We start from the raw sequence: 23,764 nt of genomic DNA on the forward strand, positions 1-23,764 counted from the left end.
GTAACCTTAACATAGCCTTTTAATTTTTTTTTTTTTCCCTTAGAATTTTGGAAAGTTCAGCTCATTCTGATTGGGAGCCTTCTTGCATCACTGGGGCCAGGCTCCGTTCTTTGTGACTGGGCCTTCCCCTTGATCTTTTTGTACGTGGCCTTTAAGATTTTTTTTTTTTTTTGAGCCCATTATGCCACACCTTGGGGGCTCCCACCAGGTCGTTTTAGAGGCTCTCCATTTTCATCTGCAGGATGATTTGCAATGGCAGGATTTCATTTTGAGGGTCTCCCCCCCCCATTCCTCTTCCAACATTTTCCCTTTTGAACTTCAGGCTATGCACATGTTTTCTTTAAACTTTTTAAGATCGGTCCTTTTCAACTTTATCACAAGCTTCTTCTCAGGGGGAACACGTTCTTCTAAGTCTTCCAAATGTCTGCCTCCCCCCTCCTGTCTGGCTTCTTCTTAACCCCGCCCCCACCCCCCAGTTGATCAGAATTAGGGTCAAAGTGGCAATTGGCTCTGCTTTCCGTGGGGTTAATCTGTAGGGAAGTCCAAGGAGACGGGAGTTGGGGTTGAGACTTGGGGCAGAGCTCTGGGTATTTGCGGTGCCCTCTGGTCATGTCTTTCCCCGTCTGTCTGGGTCACCACCATCCACCAGGCAGTGTGTGAGGTGTTCTTCAATGATGGCGTGGCACACCGGCTGCCCTGGGGATGGTACCACTCTCGGGACCCAGATTGTGGGTGGGCTGCCATTGGTGCACTTCAGTGTGGATCACGTGTGGATGGGCTTCCAGGTCTGCTGGAACTCCCCTAACTGGGGCCATTCCTCTGATGAGTCTGGGAGTCCTCTCCCACAAAATCTCAGGGAACCCGGATGCTGTATTTTGTTCCGAGGTCAAAACCCTAGCCAGCTCTGATATGTTTATTTGATGCTAAGTTCCTGAATTGTATTTTCAAATATCGTCTCCGTTACTCCCTATTTGAGACCGTGCACAGCCATACCCAGCTTTTTGCCTGTGTGCTGGGGTTCTAACTCGGGTCCTCATGTCCACACAGCAAGAACTCCCACCAACTAAGCTATAGCCCCCAGTGTCCAGACATTGTCCCCAGTGAGCACACAGTCACCATTTAGTGCCTCGGGTCCCTCAAGCTTCTAGTTGCTGGTGATTGTCTCCCTTAGGGGGACCTCAGGCGTCCTATCCCCACTTCGTTTGAAGGCCCTTCCTGTAATCCTCACACAGAGGACCCTGTCACTTTTGTCTGCTCCTCTGTCCTCTTTCTTCCTTCTTTTCTCTGCTCGGACGAATTTCATCCTTTCCAGTTCTGTTTTGCTGTCCAAAACAAGCTCAGCTGCCTGCTTTGTCATGGAACTTCCTTAGGGATCTATAAATGGACACGTTCACTATCTCTGCTCTTGCTGAGAGCTGGGATCCAGATCCGGCCTTCAGAATGCCTGCCTGTACAGAGTTCAGCAGGGAGGTGTGGGAAACGGGGTGGGGGTAGGGGGAAGGAGGGAGAGAGACAGAGACAGAAAGAGAAAGAGACACAGAAAGAGAGAGAAAGAGAGGGGGGTTGGTCTATTATTATCATTCTGCAGAATAGAATTGCATTCCTGCCCCTGGCTAGCATGGTGATTTCAGGCAGGCTTTCAGAACTTCAGGCAATGGGAATAATTAATTCCTACCTCATCAGGTCGCCGTGAAGACTAAATATGGAAATCCCCCTCATAGCGTTTAACGAGACTCTTGAACCTGGTGGTGTTTCCTCATCCCTAGAATTTCAGGAAGCTTCCTTCAAGAAACCTCTCCTGCCCTGCATGTCTCCCACAGCACTCTAGACTTTTCCTTGCTTGGGTCTTGGGCGGAGGAGCTATTATGCAGCCACACTTGTTGCCATCAGGCAGGAACTGTCCTAGACACGTCACTCTCCCAGAACTGAGCACATCGCCTGCTTCGGGTTGGACACTCAGAAATATCTGCTCAAAGTATGAGTGATTATTTTTTAAGCACATGGCTTAAATTTATTTTTATTTTTGTGAGATTCCCTACCTGAGGACCATGACTCTTGCATATTAGAAAACTGGTGTATGAATTGTTGACCTGTGGGACCAGGAAGACTCTTGCTAATTTCTTCATGTACCCTAAGTGAGAAAGAAAAGGAAGGAAGGAAAGAAGGAAAGAAGGAGAGAGAGAAAGAGAGAGAGAGAGAGAGAGAGAGAGAGAGAACATGTTGTTAATTTTGAGTTGCTTAAAACATTTACTATGTTGCTTGGGATACAGCCCAGATTTCATGCTCCCTCTACTGCACTCATCTTTTATTATATATCTAGTAGTAGGGATTAAATGGATGATGGATCTCTGGTTGTCTGTCTGCCCGCCCCCTATGCTGCGTGTGTAGTAGGGATTGATTGACCCAGCACTGCCCACACATCAGGAAAGTGCCCTGTTGACTTCTCGGCTTGGTTTTGTTTCCCATGCATTGGTGCGTGGGCGTGTGTGCGTGGGCACGCTCGTGTATATAGGCGAAGGCCAGGCATCCGTCTCCAGTGTTGTTCCTCAAGAGGCATCCACCTTGTTTTTGAGATACAGTCTCTGGATCTCTGATGGGCACAGCCCTTAATGATAGGCTAGGTTGACCCTCAGCTTCGGACAGTCAGCAGTCTTCACCTTCCCGGACCACCTTGCTCGGGATTTTACAGAAGTTCGGAGCACTCCTCTCAGAGTCCTGTGCCTGTGTGACCAGCTCTTTACCATCCAAGCCGCTTTTCCCAGAGCTCAGTCAGTTTTTGTTTTGAGGCTCACTTAACAGGCCAGCCTTCTATGTGGGATCTTGCTGTATCAGTCTCCCAAGTAGCTGGGATTTTAGGAGTGTATCACCAGATCCAGCTAGAAAACATTTCGAATATTAAAGTAACTCTGGTCATCGGCTGATTGGTTTTGCATCCAGATCGTTCTTTTTTTATTTTTAATATCGATACTATTTTAGATCATTGTATCTGAAATGATGCTAAATACATTGTTTCGTCTGGCAATGGCTTCTAGGCAAGCCCCTCCGGGAGATGAGTTATTGAGGTTCCTCAGGAAAGATATGCCCCATTTTTCATATATGTTAACCTTATTTTTTCTAGGTCACTTTACCAAAGCGTAGACTATGAATGTCCTTCATTTGTGCTATTGGATTTTGAAATAAACAAAGATGCCCTTGGATAATAAGTGTGTCTGAACTTGCAAAGTTATTTCTCTCAAGTGGCACATTGTTCTTCTAATTCAGCATTGGAATATGATATAAATAGCACCCCTACCCTCTCCCTTCTGCACCCCACCATGATACCTAATCCTCTGCCTTCTGCTCCATGGGTAGTCGGCATTGGTTGATGATGATAACACATCCCTTAGAAGTCATTAACGCAAGTTGTGTTTAATGCGTTTAATCATTTTCAATGAGGCAAGTCATCCTTCTTCTTAATCACTTTAGAAGCTGCTCCCTGAGCGCAGGCCACTTATCTGATGCTCTTTTGAGTGCCCAGATCTGAGCTTCCAAGCAGCATCTTTAGCTGGGGCTTGCTGAGGTTGTAATTTATCAATGGACTTGATGTTCTCAGCCAATCTGTGGGGCCCCGGGAATTAGACTGCGATGTCTCATACCATGGGAGGAATAGCTGGAGGCTGCATCTGACAATCTTAGAAGTCGAAGCTATCAGACATCCTGCCCTTTCCCAGCGCAGATGCCCCACAAAGAAGTGTTACCACAGAACTGGCGGCCAGGTTGCTTCACGGATCACTGTTTTATTTCTTCTGGATTCGGGAAACCCAAAACCTCCTGCCCTGACACTCGATAACTATTTCCCATCCTTCCCTTTATCTTACCCCCTTGCAATATTTTCCTGGGCCTCTTCACCCCAGTGGTGCCGTACCCTGTCCCAGGCAGTGAGTGAGATGCAGGAGGCATGCACAATACTGTCACCACACCCAAGCAGGTAGTGCAAGTTTGTGGGGTCATTCATTGGAATGTGCCTTGCTGATCCTCAGAAAATGTGACATCCAAATAAGAGAATGAAGCAAAACCCCGCAGGATGAGTTGAGATCAGATGAAAGATGCAAAGGTGTGGGGGAGGGGTAAGGAGATGCACTGGCTCTGCTCATCTGTAGCCCCGGCCGAGAAGACCTGAAGACAGATGACTCTAGCCCCTCCCACACTTTGCTTTTCCTGTTTCCAGCCCATGGAGTACCACACACTCTGAGCAGTGTTTATAATGGGGGACTGTGCGGTTTCTCAGACACCTTTGCTCATCATCAGATAAATGGCTTCTCCGGGCTCCTCCTGTTTTCTGCCGTTCTGTCTCTAGTGGAATCGTGTTATTGAAGATAGAGATTCATTCCCCAAGGGGATTTTTATTGGGTCTGACTAACTCATATTACCAAGAAGAATTCCTCACTGTTATAGATCTCCTTTTGAGCCCTTACTCCGTATCTCTGTTAGTGGGCTTTAATTCTAAAGAAATACGTCTCCGTGAAACATGTCATTTTCAGGCAGTGTTGCTACTCAAAGGACCTAATTGCATCATTGACATCTTAATAAAACAATTTCAGAGATCTGATGATGACGACGGCGTTACACCTGGTGACTGGAAAGGACAGTGGCAGATTTTGAGAATAAAGCACTTAGCTCAACATCTGGCTTTCTTTGTAGAGCCACAAAAGAAAGTGTCAAGAGACAGATTCAGAATCTGGTTTTAAGAGCATGAGGCTGTTGAGGGGGGTGGGGCTTTATCTGTGCTTTTGTTTGCAAGACCAAAAAATAAAAATAAAAACCATAAAGATATTCGTGCACTGAGGCTTAGCCTTAAAATTTTGTGGTCTTTTTTCTGGGTTTGCAATCAGGGAAGTACCTTCACGGTAGGAATAGTTTGGCTTCTGTCACTGTGGCTGGTTAAACTCAATCAAGGTGCTGACATGTAAGAAGTGCTCTAGCCCTTGACTCGGATCAGGGCATCCTTCCCGAGAATGATAAGGCTCAAATGTGTTGATGTGGAGTCGGCTGTTGTCAGGCTTCTATTGACTCAGTACACAGTTGGCTCACGGAACAGTCATCAGAGGACAGGCAGTGTTTCAAGAAATTGAGCTCATAATCTGACATTTCCACTTCACTCTGCGATATCTTTTGGTGCTGTTGATTAGTCCATTGGTGGAGTTTAGTGCGCGGGCACATGGGCTCTCGCTCCACAGTGCCTGTGTGGATGTCAGAGGAGGACAGCTTGTAGTTCTTGGTTCTCTTTCTACCACCTGGGGTGTGGGGATGGACCGGCTCTTCTGACTTGTTGGCTACTTGTACAAATTGGATTTAAAAAAAAAATAGTTTTACATCTTTTTAATCTGTTTATCTTGCTGCCCCCATAGAAGATAGCAGTGAACAAGAGAATGTCCAACACAAACAGAAGCAGGCAAGCAGAAAGGGAGAAGTAGTAGCGAAAGGTCAGGTTAACTTCACACCAAAGACTGCCCGGAAGGAGTGACCGTAACGCCATCAACAAGTCGGAGTGCGCTGGCGATTACAGGAGCAACAGATCGGCTGATCTCCAACTAATAATATGCGTGTTTCTTTTTTTTCCAGAAAGAAAAAAAGGGTCTACTGAAGCTCCTCTCTGGCGCCTCAACCAAACGCAAGCCCCGAGTCTCCCCTCCAGCGTCTCCTACCCTGGACATGGAGCTGGGTGCGGGGGAGGTGCCCTTGCAGGGAGCCGTGGGTCCCGAGTTACCGCTAGGGGGCGGCCACGGCCGGGCGGGCTCCTGCCCCACGGATGGAGACGGCCCAGTGGTCTCCGGGACCGCAGCCTTAGCCCAGGATGCTTTCCACCGCAAGGCCAGCTCCCTGGACTCGGCAGTGCCCATCGCTCCTCCACCTCGGCAGGCCTGCTCCTCCCTGGGTCCCGTCATGAACGAGGCCAGGCCTGTTGTTTGTGAAAGGTGAGTCCCGCTCCTCTCTCAGAGAGAAGGTCTAGAAGATAATTTTCTACAACGTCCTAAGATTTCAAGCCAAATTGATAATGACATTCAAGCCCGGGCTTTCTTTTTCTGCTTGCAACAGCAAATCTTTCAACGGAACTCCTTCATTACTTACCAATACACCAGCATTTCCCCCCCACTTTCCAGTTAGTGGCTCCAGAGTCATAGACACATGACATCTGTCAATCACCGTCTCATCCAGTGGTTCTCAACCTTCCTAATGCTGCGCCCTTTAATACAGTTCTTCATGTTGTGACCCCTCCCCCGCCCCGTATAAATTTTCATTGCTACTTCATAGCTCTAATTTTGCTACTGCTATAAATCGTAAACATTTTTGGAGGTGGCAGTTTGCCACAGGGGTCGAAACCCACAGGTTGAGAACCGCTGAAATCCTTTGTGTCTATTAAGAGCTTACACCACTATCTGCTGGAGGTAAGGCACCCGGACCCTCCTGCCACCCAGAGAATGCTTTTTCTGTCTCCTGAGCTAGAAGAGCACAGTGTAGGTTCAGATGGCTCTCTTGGTTTCTACATTCAGAATGATGAACATTCTTTTAGTGGCTTGGGCTTTGAACAGCGCTTACAAGTGGGAATTCTGTTGCATGCAGCTGTGGGGGTCTAGGCATGTGTCAGGGAAGAAAATATACTTAATGAGATACCTATCTACCAGGACTATAAAAACTGGAGCGTTAACTGCTGCTCACTACCGAAGAAAATGTCACGCCGTGTCTTCAAATTACGGTTGTTTTTATGCCATTTAAACATTCAAGCCTCATCTGTTTAATAGTTTCTGTACACTTCCTTCTCTCTAGACTTGAATTTTATAAGATTAATCAATTTCTGGGTTTTAGAGGTGTCCCGTGGGGTTGACATCCGCTGTGTTGCAGAGTTGGTGATACTGGGAGCTTTGACATGTAGTCATGATGTCTCCTCATGTTGATCCTGGCTGGTCTCAAACTCCTGAATTCGAACAGCCTCCACCTCAGCCTGCCAAGCAGCTGGCTAGCACTGTTGGGGTGCCCCACCGTGCCTGACTCTGTAGTGTGGATTGGAAAGTTTACGTGAAATGGTATCATCTCAAAGGATTTAGGCTGGAGAGATGGCCCAGCAGTTGGAGGCATGCGCTTTTCTTGCAGAGGACCCAAAGTTCAGCCCCAGCCCCAGAGCAATTGATGCCTCTCACCTCTTCGGGTACCTGCGTTCAGGTACACACACCCATACACATTCACACACACATACATAAATCTTTAAATAATAATAATAACAGAATCGCTGAAATTCACTTTTCCTTTGGAACTGTATAAGCATCTGTATTGACGCCTCATGATTCCGTGCCACATTTTTCAATTAAGAGTAAACTATAAATAAAAGTGGAGAATAAACATCAAACAACCTATGTTTATAAAGTACACTTTATCATGCATTTTCATAAAGAGGGAAAATAATTTTCTGTAGCTCTGACTGACATAAAGCCAGTTTTGAAATGACACATTACCCAAAAAATGTGCCTCCCCCTACACACAGATCCCTCTGTGGGTTCTCCTCATCCATTGTGATCTCCGTGAGTCCCAGCTCCACTCCCGTGCTCTGATTCTGGAGTGAGCCTTTCCCCTGCAGAGTTCTGCCGCTGCCCCCTGTCCCTGGAGCTCGTCCAGTTAGTTAACTTGTGTATTCACGTTCAGTCACAAAGGCTCCCCGTCTCCCTCCAGACCTTGATCTGCAGTTTGCCCTCGCACCCTGAGGCTCTTTACCCCGCCCCCCCCCCCATCCTTTGTGGAATCTGCGTGCCTGTTTGGAATGATGGTTCACTTTGCCCACATTCTCCCTAGGCCTCCGCTGGGCACCTCGGCCTCATTACCACCCCCATTATGCATTCCTTTTCAATCGCCAGATGTCCTCAATCTCTGTGGCTTCTGCATTCCCACTCTTTCCTCTTAAAAAGCACTTTCTGACAGCAGGGCTCTGCCTTATAGGCCATCTGAAAGGAGAGCTGCGAACCAGACAGGTGACGGCGTTTCGGGATCGAGGGAGGCCCATCAGATAGGGAACGTGAAGAATTTAATGACGGGGCAGATGGAACGGGCACTCTGGAAATCTCTGGCAGGTTTTCATATAGCCATTTCAATTTTTAGGAGAGGGAAGGGGGTCCTTAGGAAAGATTTCGGCCCAACTTTATATTTTCATAATCCATATGCTCAATGGCATATTAAATGTAATAGCCATCCCCAGCAACTTTCCGTAGCCCTTTGCCTTCCCACAATGCTGGCGATGGTATTTATTGAGCTTGGATGCTTAAGCCTGACTGTAAAAACAATGGGAAAGTGGTCTGTTGTCCACGGGGAATGGAGGGTTTGGGTTAATAGAGACCTAGCAAGCGTGTCGTTTAAGGATTACCTGTTTGCCTATTTCAAAACTTTCAACACAAGGAGAAGTACTTAGAGCCTCAAATGGAGGACGTGTGATTCAGAAAGCATGTCAAGTGTTTTGTCCCTTCACTCACAGGGTACACACCAACCGTGGCAAAAACGCACCAGCCCTGGGTTCATCACGTGGAACTTGCATGAAAACATGTCTTGGGGTGTATTGCCAGGACAGAATGAGTCCACCTTCATCCGCAGGAATAAGTGGAAAGTCCCCTCTCCCACCACGGCCCTACTTCATAAATCGCTGGAAGAGGCAGGGGGACAGGATAAAGTTAAAAAAAAGGGGGGGGGGCTGAGGCAGCCCAGCTGTCCAGGGGAAGGAGCAGTCACATGACATGAAGGGGCGCGGTCTCATAATGAGGAAGGATGAACCTTGAAGTGTGTTGACAGGTCTCGGTGTCAGCTGAGAGAAAGTCTCCTGGGGAACAAAGGCATTCTTTTGTGTTCATGAGAGAGACCGCTGCAGAAAGCAAGCAAGACATAGAATGGTGTCCTGGAGGCAGAGGATGTGTCGTTGACCACAGCACACAGAATAGAGCAAATATTTTCAGGCTCTACTTTAGAGGATGGAGGAAACATAATTAGGAAATTGCAAAGTGAAAGTAGAAATAAAATATTTCAGAAGAGATGGAAAATAAAAGTACATGTGACTTCACACACACACACACACACACACACACACACACACACACAGGCATGCACAGATGGCTTACGGAATTGTGTCAAGTTACTTTTACCTGTGTGTATTTTTAAGTGTAGGGATTAAAGCAATAACCACATACCCCAAATTGGGAAAGAACCCGTGGTCTTTGATCAGGGATTAAACCAGTGTTCTTAGAAACATACAAATTGGATAGTGGTAGATTTACAGAAAGGCAGTCGGGCTTAACCAGCATGATTAATTTCTTTGAGTCAGTGACAATGAGCCCACGGGGTGAAGCAATGGACATAATTTCTTTGGACTTTGCACATGATCCAAAGCCAGCTAGGGTGGTTTTTGCCAGTAAAATACTTAATTGGATATCAGATCGCTGTGACAACGGTCAGGAAGCAGTAAATGGTTCCTCACCCAGACCAGGTTGATAGATAGAGTGCCTCTCAGAGTCACAAGGGGACTCGCCGCAGTCATGTGAGGGGACATTAGAAATGACAACGTGTGAACTACAGACAGCCAATGGAGGCAGGAAAAAAAAAATGAAAGAATAGAAAATTCTGTACTAACCGGTGTCTGCCCAGATGGGATGGCCCAAACCGGAAGTTTGGCATGTCTATAGGGTACCTTCTTCATACAATGAAAGAGTCTGTTTCTCCAGTTCCACCCTGTGCCTGTCCTAGCCACGTAGACATGGAAGCCCGTTTGGAGGTAAAAACAAGCCACACCTGTGTGCTTCGTTCACGGGACCGATGTGCTTTCCAATAACCAGAATCCCGGGCAGCCCTCCTCCCCTCCTCCCCCACCTCTCTCCTTCTTTCGCACACGTATGTAAACATAACCAACCCCTGGTATCCTGCATTCTTTCACTCTCTCCCTTTTTTAAACTAATATTTCTATTATTTGCAGTCACTGATTTATCTCATTTTTTAATTGTGTAAAAGAGAGTTAACCCACAGCCAGACATAAAGCAGAGAGTGAGAGATCCTGGAACACTCAGTCCTGAATGGGATGTCTCCATCAAATCCCTCCCCCTGGGCTCAGGGAACGCCACAGAAGAGGAAGCAGAAAGAGTGTAAGAGGGGGTGGAGGAGGACGCCAGGAGAACAAGGCCCTCTCAATCAACTGAGCAAAGCTCGTATGAACTCACAGGGCCTGCATGGGTCTGTACCAGGTCCTCTGCATACATTCCATGGCTTCCAGTTTAGTTTTTTCATGGGATTCCTGAGTGTGTGAACAAGTGGGTCTCTGATTCTTGTGCCTTCTCCTGGGCTCTTTTCCTCCTATTGGTTTGTCTTGTCCAACTCCAGTGTGATCGTTTTTGTTTCATCTTATTATATTTTATTTTGTTATATTGTTTCATTATCCCTTAGAAGCCTGATTTTTTCTAATGAGACACAGAAAGGGGGTGGGTCCGAGTGAGAGGGGAGGTGGGGAGGAACTGGAATGATGGGGAGGGACTATAATCAGAATATAGTAGGTGAAAATAGAATCTATTTTCAATAAAAAGAAAAATAAAATATAGTTAAAATTGACCACTATTCACAAGTAAAGTCCGATGTGTGGAGTGCCTTTACATTGGTCATTCATCACTGTCCGTCTCTAGAAATTTGTCTTCATCCCACACCGAAACAGTATCCTTCACATGTCCGTGTTTCTTCCCCCATCCTGCAGCCCCTGAAGAATCCATTCTGCTTTCTCTCTCTACGTGATGCTTCCTTATCCGTGGAGTCCTAGAATAGCTTTCCTTATTTGTGTGGCTTATTTCTCTGAGCATCATGCTGTCAGGATTTCTACGTGTTGTGGCATACCTCAGAATTACATTTTTTTTTTTTAAAGTTTTTCAAGACAGGGTTTCTCTGTATATTTTCGTGCCTTTCCTGGATCTCCCTCTGTAGACCAGGCTGGCCTTGAACTCACAGAGATCCGCCTGGCTCTGCCTCCTGAGTGCTGGGATTAAAGGCGAGCGCCACCACTGCCCAGCTCCATTTGTTTTTTAAAGAATATCGAACTTAATTCTTCCATAGTTCTAATGAAGTATTTTGAATATCTTGTAAGGGAAAACGTGTATAAATGCTAAATTGAAGAATAGAAATAAATAAATATTGTTGAAATTAAAAAAAAGAATATCGTACATTTTTTAAAGGCTTGCTGTGTTATTAGATCTCTTAATCATTCAATATGCTGAATAAGAATCATCATATGTTCTGCTCTTGGTAGCGTGAGGCAGATAGACCGAACTTGGCATCACCCCACAAGCAGAGAACAAATGAGACGGGAACACAGATGGTAAAAATCCAGTGTGGACTGAGCTGAGGGCCATGAGAAATATACATGGGGTCCTCTGGGATCTAGTCAAGCGTGAAATTACTTCCAGGTATGGGGCCAGCGGTTTCACGGGGGAGATTTGTAGCCAGATCTTGAGAGATTGATAGGGCGTGGATGGAGAGAGATATCGTCAAAGAAATCCCCAATGCAAGGAGCTGCGCGAGCCAGTACGTGGGGCAGGAGAAGGGAGACTGTATTTGAAGAGAAGACATAGTCAGGCTTCAGGGCGTGTTTGGAATGTTTGTGGTGTCAATGGCGGCTATGGCTCTAAAGCAGGATTAAGGCCAGATCGTTGAGGACTTTGTGTCGCAGTGTGAGGATTAACCTTACAGACAGTGAGATCCCGTTAATGGTTTTTCACAATGGGTACCTACAGGCAGAGTCACCCCGTGTAAATCTTTGCGTTGCATGTGGAATGGATTGGGGGACAAGGAAGACATATGATGCAAGACTCAGGGAGTAGAACATAGCGAGGTCGCCAACCAGGATGGTGAGGATGGCAGTGAGAAGGACAGATTGGGGCGCAGGTTTTGGAGGTAGCTCAGGGGGTGCCACGGAAGGTGTGCAGAACGCGGCTTTGGTTCAGGATGTTCAGAAGTGCCTTCCCAGCTGTGCGTGCATCTGTTTGCTGGTCTCTGTAAATACTCGGCTTGGTAGAGCTTTTCGGTGCCAGAGCTCACTGGGCTACCCTGCCAGCACTTGGCTTTTCTGGGTCTGTGTGAGAAGTCTCAGTACAAACCAACCTCACGAGGCTCCAGGCCAAGGGCTGAGCTGGAAGGCTTCTCAGTGGAGTCTGTCGCTGCCTGCACCTGGCAGTCCTCACGTGATTAAGACTGTGTCACAGTTTCCATTATGAGCAGGGTTTCTCACTCCCCCCCTCCCCCCCTTGAGGTCTATAACTTAGCAATGAAAATTTGCTCCCACTGGGAACTTGGCAGGAAGATGATGTTCTTAGCCCAGCAGCCATTCTAGTTCTGAGCTTTCTGACAAAATTGGTTTAGTGCATTTTTATAACATGCAAATATTAATCTAATTCACTTCGAGTTTTTCAAACTATTTTTGTTCCATTTTTACCTTAAAGCCGCTCGCGGACTGTCAGTCAGAAACGGATCTCGTGAGAGACGGACTCGGAATATGCTTTCAGTCAGTGGTCTGTTCCCTTCCAGAACTGCAAAGCTTTGCTTAAATTTTAACTCGCCCCAAATGGCAACTACATCATTGCGTTTTATGTGGATTCTTAGCCTGTTGGCATCAGACCTGAGAAATCACATCTGGGTCCTTCCTTTAGATCAGCCCACAATGAAGTTGTGAGCTTGCTTTTAAAGATGTCGGCGAAAGGATTCCAAAACTCTATGTCATTCTTAAAGTGTGTGAACTCTCAGCGTAGGGATGTTCTTTAGCTTGTGGCCTGAGTTCATTTGTTAGTTATGGGCTGGCCTGTGACTCAAAATTCCCCTCCAGACCCCTGTATCCCCTTGAATAAGCCACATGCTTGAAGTAGAAGCTGACATTCTGGGCATGAACTATATGTGCCGCCGTACTTAGGACATCACTCTTAAAAATCTCATCATGCTGCTTGTGAAATCCATTTGCCTAAGTCATTGTAGTACCAGTCCTCAGGGGTGGAAACTGAGACCCTGTTAACTGGCTCAAAGTAAAGGTGCTCTAAGTGACCATAAAGACTGTCAATCCCCCTTCACCCACGGGGCCTCCTCGCCTCTCCCCCTGCTCTGCATTTGGTTGACCTCATCTGTAAACCCTCCTGTCTGAGTTGGCTGAACCTTTCTTGGAAAGGGTAAACCAGCCGGGTGCTGTGCTTCAGCTGCAGACCTGGGAGCGTCAATCGGTCCCTGCGCCCCCCAGGGAGCTGATTAATTGCTGGCTAGCTATTTAGCTTTGGTGAAAAAAATGAGACCACTTGGCTGTGATCTTTCCTACTGTGGGTAGATTCTGGTTGTTATGGGGTGGGGATTGGAGGCTATAAAGATGATCGCCTGAGCCTAGAGGGTCCTGTTTTTTTTTTTTTTTTTAAGTCAGCTCTTTTGTGTTACTGTTGACTCATTTGGGGAAGAAGCTTCAGATCCTCATGTGGTGCCCTCATTCGGGGTGTCTGGTAGCCCTCCTTCATGCCGCCTGGTTTCCCCCATCTTTCCTAGCCTCTGAAATGGCTCACACTGTCACAGGCCATCCCTAGGCACTGCAGAAGGAGACTGTGAAAGCGTGAGAGGAGCAGAGGCAAGGTCGACTAGAAGATGGCTACGGTACATCACCACCACCCACTTTAACTGGGAAAGGCAGGAGCAAGGAGGAAGATAATGTCTAGTAGAGAAAAGACTTGGGGGGCAAAGGAACCCCAAAGTCACCTCCACTTCGCTTCCTCACCTGCTAACTAACCATAACCCTGCACTAGAGAGTGAGGAGGCATGGGGCAGGGGGGTAGGTGAGGTGATGCTAATCTACAAGGCTGCTGGGTATTTAAGCCACACCTCCTGCCACTCACCATCTGAGTTGAGAACCAAGGACAAGCAAATAGATTGGGACTGATGGAGACTGGGATGGCAGCATCGTTGCTGATGGTGTGGACAAAATTTGACCCACAGTTCTTTACTCTCTGTATGGACCTTGGGACATTCTTCTCAACAAGGGACTCGGCTATGTAAGGCAGGCAAGCTTCCTCAGAACCACTGCCTTCTGGATATCAAACTCAGTGTAAGGAGACAGGAGGCATCCCCTAGGTCGACCCCCAGGCCACAGACCTGACACCCCATTTCTCCCGACTCACAGTGTGAAGGCAGAACAGAGCCCATATAGCCTGTAGGGAGCAAGATAGAGCTCCTATCAGCTCCAAAATCAAATCTACTCGTCTCTTCCTAGAGTAGTGGGTAGGACACAAGTGTTTCCCCTCTTAAGAATCCATATGAAACAAGCCTCTGGTATGGCCAAGATACAAATACTAGAAGCCGACAAAAATGTTCTTGCCTGTGTAGGCAACTCAACCACACCAGCCTGGCTATCACTAGTCGATTAAAATGAGTACTGAGACTCAGTCTTTGTTAATCCCAAGTCTGCTGAACAGAGATTTGCTGTATTTGGAGTTTTATGAACCCTTGTAAATTCGTGTGTAAATCCTCTTGGCTCTGAAGACGGAGGGTGGCCCATCATTTTTTATTGCTGATCTGAATAGTCTACTTCTCTTTTGTAGGCACAGGGTGGTGGTTTCCTACCCGCCTCAGAGTGAGGCGGAACTTGAACTCAAAGAAGGAGATATTGTGTTCGTTCATAAAAAACGCGAAGATGGCTGGTTCAAAGGCACATTACAAAGAAATGGGAAGACCGGCCTTTTCCCGGGGAGCTTTGTGGAAAACATCTGAGGAGACTCCACGCCGCCGAGAAAGGACAACATCCTATCACATGACTAAAGAGCACACAACGCAGTGAGCACATCTGTGGACTTCCAGATCTTGGAGAGCTGAGCAGAGGATGGGCACGTGACTCCAGAGCCCCGGCCTGGTTACCCCAGCGGGCAGGGTGAGGGCGGCGCCTGCGGAAGCCCCGCCCCTCTGGGTTCTCATGTGGAAAGCGTGCCTTGTACTGTCTGATGAACTATACAGAGCAATGTCTTTTTTTTTTTTTTTTTAAAGATGTATAACTAAAATGGACAATTGTTTACAAGGCTTAACTAATTTATTTGCTTTTTTAAAACTTGAACTTTCTTGTAATAGCAAATTCTTTGGATTATGATTTTTTTAAAAAAAAATTATTAATTTATGAAATGATGGCTAAGGAGAAGCTGGATTCTCTCCTACTGAGAGCAAGAGATTCTTTTGACGTAGAATGCATCTCCCCCCTCCCCTGCTCGCTGCCCTCCCCCACCCCTCCCCCGGTGATATTTTACTTCTTTTAGACAAAAAATGCCAGTTTTCCAAACAGACAACCGAATCAGTACCAGCAAGGACCTGGGGCGGGGAGACAGTGGCCCCGCTCCCATCTGTCTGCTTTGATCAGAAAACCAACCCGAAGACCTAATCCTCGGTTTCATTTCGTGAGTTTTTCATTTTCCTAGAGTGGAGTGGGTGAAGTCAGGAGGAAAATAAAAAAAGCACAACCCTTGGCTAAAAATACGTGTTTGCTTGCTAACACCAGCTCAACGCGTTGGTTGGGAAGTAGGAGAATCTGAAGCTGTAGTCGCGGTGGCTGTGTGTGAATGACTTTGAAACGCAATCCCCGGTTTCCCCTCACGTGACTACCTGCATGCCCAAGACACAGTAAACATTTGTGAGTCGGTGGTAAGAGGTGCGCCCGTGTTGACGTCAAAGGCTGTAAGAAACACTGTGAAAGTCCCCACTCATCCATCCATTGTGATCCCTCCACCATCTTGCATGTGTTACCGGATTCCCACAGTGCTATGGACTGTGCATGGTGTGTGTGTTTAATCATTGCAGCTTTCACTCAGAATTGACCGATACAGGAGGTTTAAAAAATAAAAAATAAAAATACACAGCATTCTCTTTCCTACCCCACCACCACTACTGACCGAGACGTCTCGAGTGTGCCTGCTCGCTCTCTGGTGAAGCATCCGTTAGCCAGCCCATCCCGTGGTTAGTTAGCACGCTCTTTGGTGTGTGAGCCCTCCCAGCGGACTGATGTGAAGGGCGAGTTTATCCAGGAAGACCGCTCACTCCTGTGACTGTGTTCAGCTCTGCAAGGCTTGCTGGCCGTGGCGGTGCCCACGCCTTCCGACGGCGGCAGGGTCCAGCCGAGCCCAACTTTTTAGACCCATCCTTTGCTGTCCGGTGGTGTCTTCTTCCAGTTTCATCCCAGCCCCCGTGGGTTGGAGGAAAGACGGCCGGGTAGTGAATGAGACTGTGCTACAGTTCTCACCTGGGTAAGTTAAGAAAGGAAAAAGTCAACAGACAACCAACCTTTTCCTTTTCCGTTTTTTTTTTTTTTTTTAACTTTAAGAAAAAAAAAGTAGCTGGGAAATATTGACATGAACTCAAGAATTTAGAAATGGCAAGAGGTTCCATTGTCTTAAAAAGATACATAATGTGGTTGGAAGTGGAGTCATTCCTGTTAACCATTTTTTTATATATAAAAACGCTGTATATTATGTTCCTTTGTGTTGAATTTTTTTTAAAAAAAATACTTTACTTGGATATTCATGTAATATATAAAGGTTTGGGGAAATGAACTTTAGTTAGAAAAAAAAGCTGGTATCAGCTTTCATCTGTGTGAGTTGACACCAATGTGTCATAATATTCTTTATTTTGGGAAATTAGTGTATTTTATAGAAATTTTAAAAAAGCAAAAAGACTACTACAAGTTAAGATGATTTTTTTTTTTTACCTGTTTTTTCTCCATTTTTTCAGCTATGTGATTGAAGTATCCCTGGTAATAGTTTCCTGGTTACAGTCTAAAGTTGGTTACAGTTTCATCTGTTGGTAGATCATTAGGTGATGTGATGTATGGGCTTTCTGTTGGGTTCTTGGAGACAGTAGATGGATGTTGTAACAAGGGCTTCTTACAGTGGTGGTAATGATAAAACGACAATGTGTCATTCCTTTGGTTAATTTTGAGGACTGGATAAAAGGTTTCATTATTAAAAATTGATGTTCAACCCTTCTGTGCCCTTTGTATCAATCTGCGAAGTGTTTGCTCTTTAAAATGAACAAAAATAAAAACAACTTTGGAGCTGGAGGGGTGGCTCATCTGTTCAGAGCATGGACTGTTCTTACAGAGGACCTGAACTCAGGTCTCACATTGGTCAGCTCCACGGTTTGCTTGTAACTCCAGCTCCAGGGGACCCAACATTCTTCTGTCCTCTTCAACCATTGGGCTTGTGCACACACACACACACACACACACACACACACACACACACACACGAGAGAGAGAGAGAGAGAGAGAGAGAGAGAGAGAGAGAGAGAGAGAGAGAGAGAGATCAAAAACTTGGTCACTTTTGACTTAATTTCTTTTTTAATTAATTTATTCTCTACTTAATTTCTAAATGGTAAAATTCTTTGCATGCAGCTCAGACTGGCGTATATCCTATGATGGTCAGTTTGGTGGCTATGATTTATTTTTTCCCTCTCAAACAAACCTTAATTCTCAGTTCCCCAAGAAGCTTAAACTCTTGAAAGAGTTTCTGGGTCTCAGAAGATAATCTGTAACACTTGCTGAGCTGGGTCCCTCCAGCGTTCCTAAAATAACCTAGCAAGTGCAGGATTTCTAAGTGTGGGAGCAGCGAAGGCAGAGCCAAACACATGACCACCACAGGTCTGATGTGGCGTGGGAACGCCGTCCCTCAGCTCACCATGATTTTAATCTCCCATGAAATGAAAGGCCCGCGTAAGTGTTGTTTAAAAATATATTTTTCTATTGACTTTGGGTTACCATATCAAATGACTTGAAAGAATTAAAGATCAGGAATTCTAGGTTGTATTGTAGCTGTGCCAGAAGCTCCCTTTGTGACTGCCTGTGTAAGCCAATGAGGATGTAGTCTCTTCGTGCCCTTGTCCTGTGTGTCCCATGGGTGCATGTGAGGGACAAAGAAGAAAGTGTCACTGTTTGAAGAGTCTAATCATTTTTCTCTATTTTTTCTTTTCTTTCCTTCTTTCTATCTTTTCTTCCTTCCTCCTTCCTTTCCTCCCTTTTTTCTTTCTTTTCTTCCTTCTTCCTTCCTTCCTTCCTTCCTTCCTTCTCTTCTCTCTTTCTCTCTTTCTCTCTTTCTCTCTCTCTCTCTCTCTCTCTCTTTCTCTTCTGAGACAGTCTTTCTATGTAGCTGGCTAACCTAGAACTTGCTATGTAGACTAGGCTGACCCCAAACTCACAGAAATCAGCTTTGTTTTGCCTCCCCCAAGTGCTAGGGTTAAAGAAATGTGCCATATCATGTTGAAATATGTAATAGTCTCATCAAATTTTAATCAAAATATTTTACCTCTTCCCTGTAGGACATAGGCTATAAAAGCCTTTCAGGGTCTAAGTGCATTCCAGAGGAGCAGACTTCAGCACTGTTTACAAGTGCTGCTGCACACTTAATGTTCTGTTCCTGTAATAAAAGGACATTTTCTTTTTCTTGAGATGCGTTTCATCATGTGGGTCAGCCTGCCTTTAAGCTCTCGGGCTTAAGCGATCCTCCTGACTTAGACTCCAGATCTCCCCAGAAGCTGGAACTGTAGACAAAAACCACTATGCTCAGTTTAGGGTCGAGTGTTTAATGCCTCTGGAAGTTCAGCGACTGTTTTAACCCAGGATTAGAACAACACTAGAAAAGATGCTTAGAGTTGTTTAACTCCGTTTTCATGCGTATCTATGGGAAGTTTTTCTTTTTCTTTTGTGTGTGTGTGTGTGTGTATGTAAATGTGTGTGTGTGTGTAAATGTGTGTGTACATGCGTGCTGTGTGTGTATGTGTGTAGTATGTGTGCCACAGCATTCGTGTGGAAGTCGGGACAACTTGGTGAAATCAGTTTTCTCCTTCTACCTTTACATGGGTTCCAGGCATTGAACTCTGGTTGGCAGGCTTGCATGGCAAGCGCCTTTACCTACTCAGCCATCTCAACCATTGTTATTATTATTACACACATACACACACACACACACACACATAAAACACACACGGAGCAGGGGCATACACAATGATCAGGAATCAGCTCTCCCACTGTGTGCGCTGAGTATCTAACTTGGACCATCAGGCTTACACAGTCAGTGTTTTTGCCCGCTGAACCATCTTGCTGGCTCATGTGAAGTTATTTATTTCTTTTAATGTGCTTTAAACCAATTAAACTGCCCTTATCAAGGAAAGTCCAACTGAAAACACTCCAAGAAAGGGAACTTGTCTGCCTCTGAAAATAAACCCGAGTATACTTACGAAGGAGATTAGACTGTGTCCAAGTTTGGCAGCAGGGAGGGACCCTTCTGTGGATCCAGACTGTGGGGAGTGCCTGGGACTTTGCTCTGCCTGCCCCACAGGCCCTTATCAGCAGACACAGGAAGGAGCTATTAGACTGAGTAGGGACCAGCCAAAGTAAACAGTGACAGCTTTAACATTCGATGTCTCTGGTTGATAGATTTGTGTTTCCTATTACAGTTAACCCTTGAACAATGCAGTTCTAAACTGGGCAGGTCCACTGTATATATAAGATTTGGAGATTTGTAACAGTTGGGGGTAGGGAGAGACAGACCACAAACCCTAGCAATATCAAGCAAGACCAAAAAGCATACAATGTATGTAGATAACAGTCTGTCATTTACTACCATAAAACACACATAGAGCTGTTATTTTAAAAGTTAAAATCAAAACTTACACAAACACAGACTGTCCAAGGCACTGTCTGCAGCGGAAGTGAAGAAATGCAAACAGGGAAAAAAAAAAGACATGCTCATAGACATACGATGCAGCATAAATCATAACTGCATAGAAGTGTCTGCAGTGACCCTGCAGCCAGCTGCTGGTGCTGTTGCAGAGAGCCCAGGAGTTGACGCACGGCTCAGTCACTTTGTGAGCACATGATCGACGCGCGACCCTTCCTCTTGCCGGGGAAGGAAGCAGTAGTCACCAGCGATGGCCCACAGTGTTCGCACCTATTTTTCCGCACTATAAACATGCAGTATATGTGCTAATCGACTGCTGGTATCTGTAGTGAGGCTCCTCCTCCACTCTAAGCCACCGGTAGCTGAGTTTTTAGAGAGGTATATGTAGGAGTTTTGACTCCCTGAGGAAATGGGCAGCCCTGACACCTCTATTGTTCACATGTCAAAACACTCGGAAGTTAGCTTAGATTTCCACTTCAGAACACCACGGTACGGAACTTGCTCAGTGTGGACTCTTGTCTCGCACGAGGGTCAGGAGTCTGGTAATGGTGTGCAGGGAACTGCAGTTGACATTGATCTTTGAGTCCCCATTCCCTGAACTTGTACAGGGTCAGACAAAGTAGAACTGTGGTACTATTAAGTCTCCAAAGATAAGGGAATTATCCCGGCTACGAGCAGTGGGCCAGATACCACGGCTATGGCTTTCACCTTTAGATAAAATATTTGGTTCCAAGAGGTTGCTGACCTTGGAGTTGAATCTTTCAAGGTCGGAGTGCTTGTAAAGGAATAATAAGAGAGGGTGGGGGGCAGGGAGGGAGAGAGACAGAGAGAGAGAGAGAGAGAGAGAGAGAGAGAGAGAGAGAGAGAGAGAGAGTGTCAGTCCTAAACAGGACCCAAACCCAGTATCTGTAGAAGAAGAAAACTGGTCAATTCAGCAACAGAAAATTTGAAGTATCTACACCACAAAACACCACAACGAAAGTCAAAAGAATGAGCTGGGAAGAATGTAATTCAGCAATTCTCAACCTGTGGGTTGCGACCCCTTTGGGGGTTAAAAGGCGCTTTCACAGGAGTTGCCAAAGACCATAAGAAAATGCATATTTACATTATGATTCATAACAGTAGCAAAATTACAGTGAAGTAGCAACAAAAATAATTTTATGGTTGGGGGTCACCGCCACACGAGGGTAGCAGCATCAGGAAGGTGGGGAGCACTGCTGTAATGGCTGTAGCAGACAGCAAGATGCTGCCTTGACATGCAAAGGACTTCTGTGGATCAGAACAAAATCCCCAAAGTGCAATTAACCAGTGTCTTATGACAGAACCTGCCTCTGTCTCGTGTCTTTTCCCTTATAAACTGGCATCTGGGGCTAGTCCAGTCCTCCAAGTTAGATACAGTGGTCTTCCTAGCTAGGTTGGTTGTCATTGTGAGAGGCACAGTATGGATGTGTAGCCCAGGCTAGCCTCAAACTCAATATCCTCCTGCCTCAGCCTCCTCAGTGCCAGGATTCTAGACACCTGCTACCATGCCCTAGACTTTGCTGGGTTCTTGCTGAGATATAAGTAAAGTGTTACAGCCCATAGAACCATAGAGGCTATATATATAGTATGGAGGTCCCTAGGACAACTTATAATAAATTTCAGTTCTACTCAATTATTGAAAAAAAAAATAGCCAAATGAATGGAAACACATGAACTATGAACTAAAGGCTGAGGAGCCCCAACTGGATCAGGCCCTCTGAATAGTGAGACAGCTGATTGGCTTGATCAGTTTGGGAGGCAACTAGGCAGTGGTACCAGGTCCTGTGCTCATTGCATGAGTTGGCTGTTTGAAACCTGGAGCTTATGCAGGGACACTTGGCTCAGTCTGGGAGGAAGGGACTGGACCTGCCTGGACTGAGTCTACCAGGTTGATCGCAGTCCTCGGGGGATGATTTGCCCTGGAGGAGATGGGAATGGGGGGTAGGCTGGGGGTAAGGGGAGGGTGTGGGAGGCGGGAGAATAGGGGAACCTGTGGCTGATATGTAGAACTGAATGGTATTGTAAAGAAAAATAAATAATAAAGAAACAAAACAAAACAAAACAAAAAAGTAAAGTGTTAAAAGAAACTTCCGTTAGATTATTCTTGGGGGAGGCGTATCCCCTTTGTCTGGATTTCTTACTTCCTGCCTCTTCCTTCAAGCATACCATGTAGCCAGGGTGACTGTAGTTCAGCAACTATCTTGAGCCACATTTTGTATTTTTATGAGGAGATTGTTCAGACAGAGCTACAAGCAGGACCAAGAGATGCTCAGCAAAGCCTTGTTTATTATACTCACGGTCTCTAGAGAATTCAAGGAGCAGGGTGCAACACTCAAGGCTATTAAAGGAAAGAAAAATTAAAAACAAACCAACAAAATAACTCAGAGTGGTCAGGAGGCAGAAGGCAGGAACAAAGGAAATATTTAGGCTGCTGCTTGTATCGGATTTTTGCAGGAAATCCAAGTTGGACAGGATGAACAGTTTGAGCAATTTCAGCAGCTTTAGGCTGTTGGGGTGGTCTCTAGATGCCTGGCACCTGGCCCTGGGCAATGAAGGCAGAGGAATGCTGGGGTGTCCGTGGGTAGAGGAGGTCTGGTGCTGGTGTGGGTGGGTTAGTTTGTATATCAAGGCTTGTTCCCACAGGCCCTTGGTTACATTTAGCAACTGCTCTTCCCTTAAAGGAACAATGTCTAATAAACCCAGGAGGGAGAGAGAGAGAGGGTGTGTCTGTGTACCTGCACACACAACAGTGTGGATGTGGAGATCAGAGGTCAACTCATGGGAGTCTGCTCTCTCTCCTATTATGAGTCTCAGGGATCAAACTCAACTCATCAGCCTTGATAGCTTGATAGTTTTATCCATAAAGCCATCTCATAAGCCCTTATTTTTTTTAGATGTCATAACACAAAGAAAAATTGTAAATGTATATAAACTACAAAGTAACCTTAAAAATGAAAGATATTCATGTACTGACATGATAGAGAATGACCTTGAAGGTTAAGTCTCATCCCAGCTAAACACCACATCATCCAGTTAAGCAACACTCATCTGGCACCTCAGAGGTCCTACCTTCCTTCCCCAGTGATGGGGGAAAGTTCAAGATCATGACAAAGTTGCAGGCTTAATGCAACCTAAACTCTTCATCTCTAGGTGGGCTATATACAAGAATAAACTCTTGAGTTAAAGTTACCATACTCCGGGCTCTTTCCGCCATCAGTCTATTATTCACAGAAACTGGTGGTTTACCAAAAATAAATTACTTGGGCTCTGGTGGCACATGCCTGTGGTCCCAGAAGGCATGAGGATTGCAGGTTAGAAGATAGTCTGGGTCTATCTCAGCAACAAGAATTAGAAGAAGATGAAACATTTCAGCCAGGCAAGGAGGTGAGCTAATCAGAGCTCCTCCCTTCTCCCTACACTCCTCCAAATCCAGTCCCCCAGTCTCACCCTCGCTCTGCAGCAGACCATCTGCTGAGGCCTCCCTCCCCTCCCTGTCTCCATCTCCAGCGGATCATACAGATCTCCCCTGAACATGGCTTCCACTACTCATGACTTTATTCTGGGCCCAACTGCAGCAGGCACTCCCTAGGAACACACAGGCAAATCATGGAGGCTAACTGCTGAGCTTTACTACCCATCCATTCCTCTGGAGTCCAAACCCCCAGTCTCATCCCCAGCTTTGTGGCAGACCACTTGCTTTGGCCTCTCCTTACTCTCTACCCCCATTCCCAGAGACACTTGCTCAACCATGTTCATTGCTGTCCTTTTCATAACAGCCAGACATTGGAAACAACCTAGCTGTCCCGCAAACAGATGCAGGGATAAAGAAAATGTGGTACATTTACACAATGACATATTACCTAGCTGTTAAAAAAATATGAAATTTGTAGGTAAATGGATGAAACTAGAAAAAAAAAATCATCCTGAGCGAGGTAACCCAGACCCAGACAAACAAATATAGTATGCATTACCTTATATGTGGTTATTAGCTGTTAAGTCAATGATAACTAACCTATAATCCATAGACCCACAGAGGC

At 45.9% G+C, this 23,764-nt stretch overlaps 1 protein-coding gene across 2 annotated transcripts in view; it reads left to right on the plus strand.

The window, feature by feature from the left end:
• Window positions 1-17,014, plus strand: part of Sh3rf1 (SH3 domain containing ring finger 1) — a 163,416-nt gene extending 146,402 nt beyond the window's left edge. Inside the window, exons 11-12 of one of the 2 annotated variants that reach the window (XM_028881042.2) lie at window positions 5,602-5,954; window positions 14,598-17,012. In XM_028881042.2, the coding sequence (XP_028736875.1) occupies window positions 5,602-5,954; window positions 14,598-14,766 (522 nt within the window). In that variant the 3' untranslated portion in view covers window positions 14,767-17,012. Of the gene's footprint in view, window positions 1-5,601; window positions 5,955-14,597 lie in introns of both variants that reach the window. The other variant, XM_037211759.1, reaches the window with a different exon arrangement.
• Window positions 17,015-23,764: the final 6,750 nt, after the last annotated feature.

The sequence above is a fragment of the Peromyscus leucopus genome, chromosome 17 (genome assembly GCF_004664715.2).
Source record: "Peromyscus leucopus breed LL Stock chromosome 17, UCI_PerLeu_2.1, whole genome shotgun sequence".
Lineage (NCBI taxonomy): Eukaryota > Metazoa > Chordata > Mammalia > Rodentia > Cricetidae > Peromyscus > Peromyscus leucopus.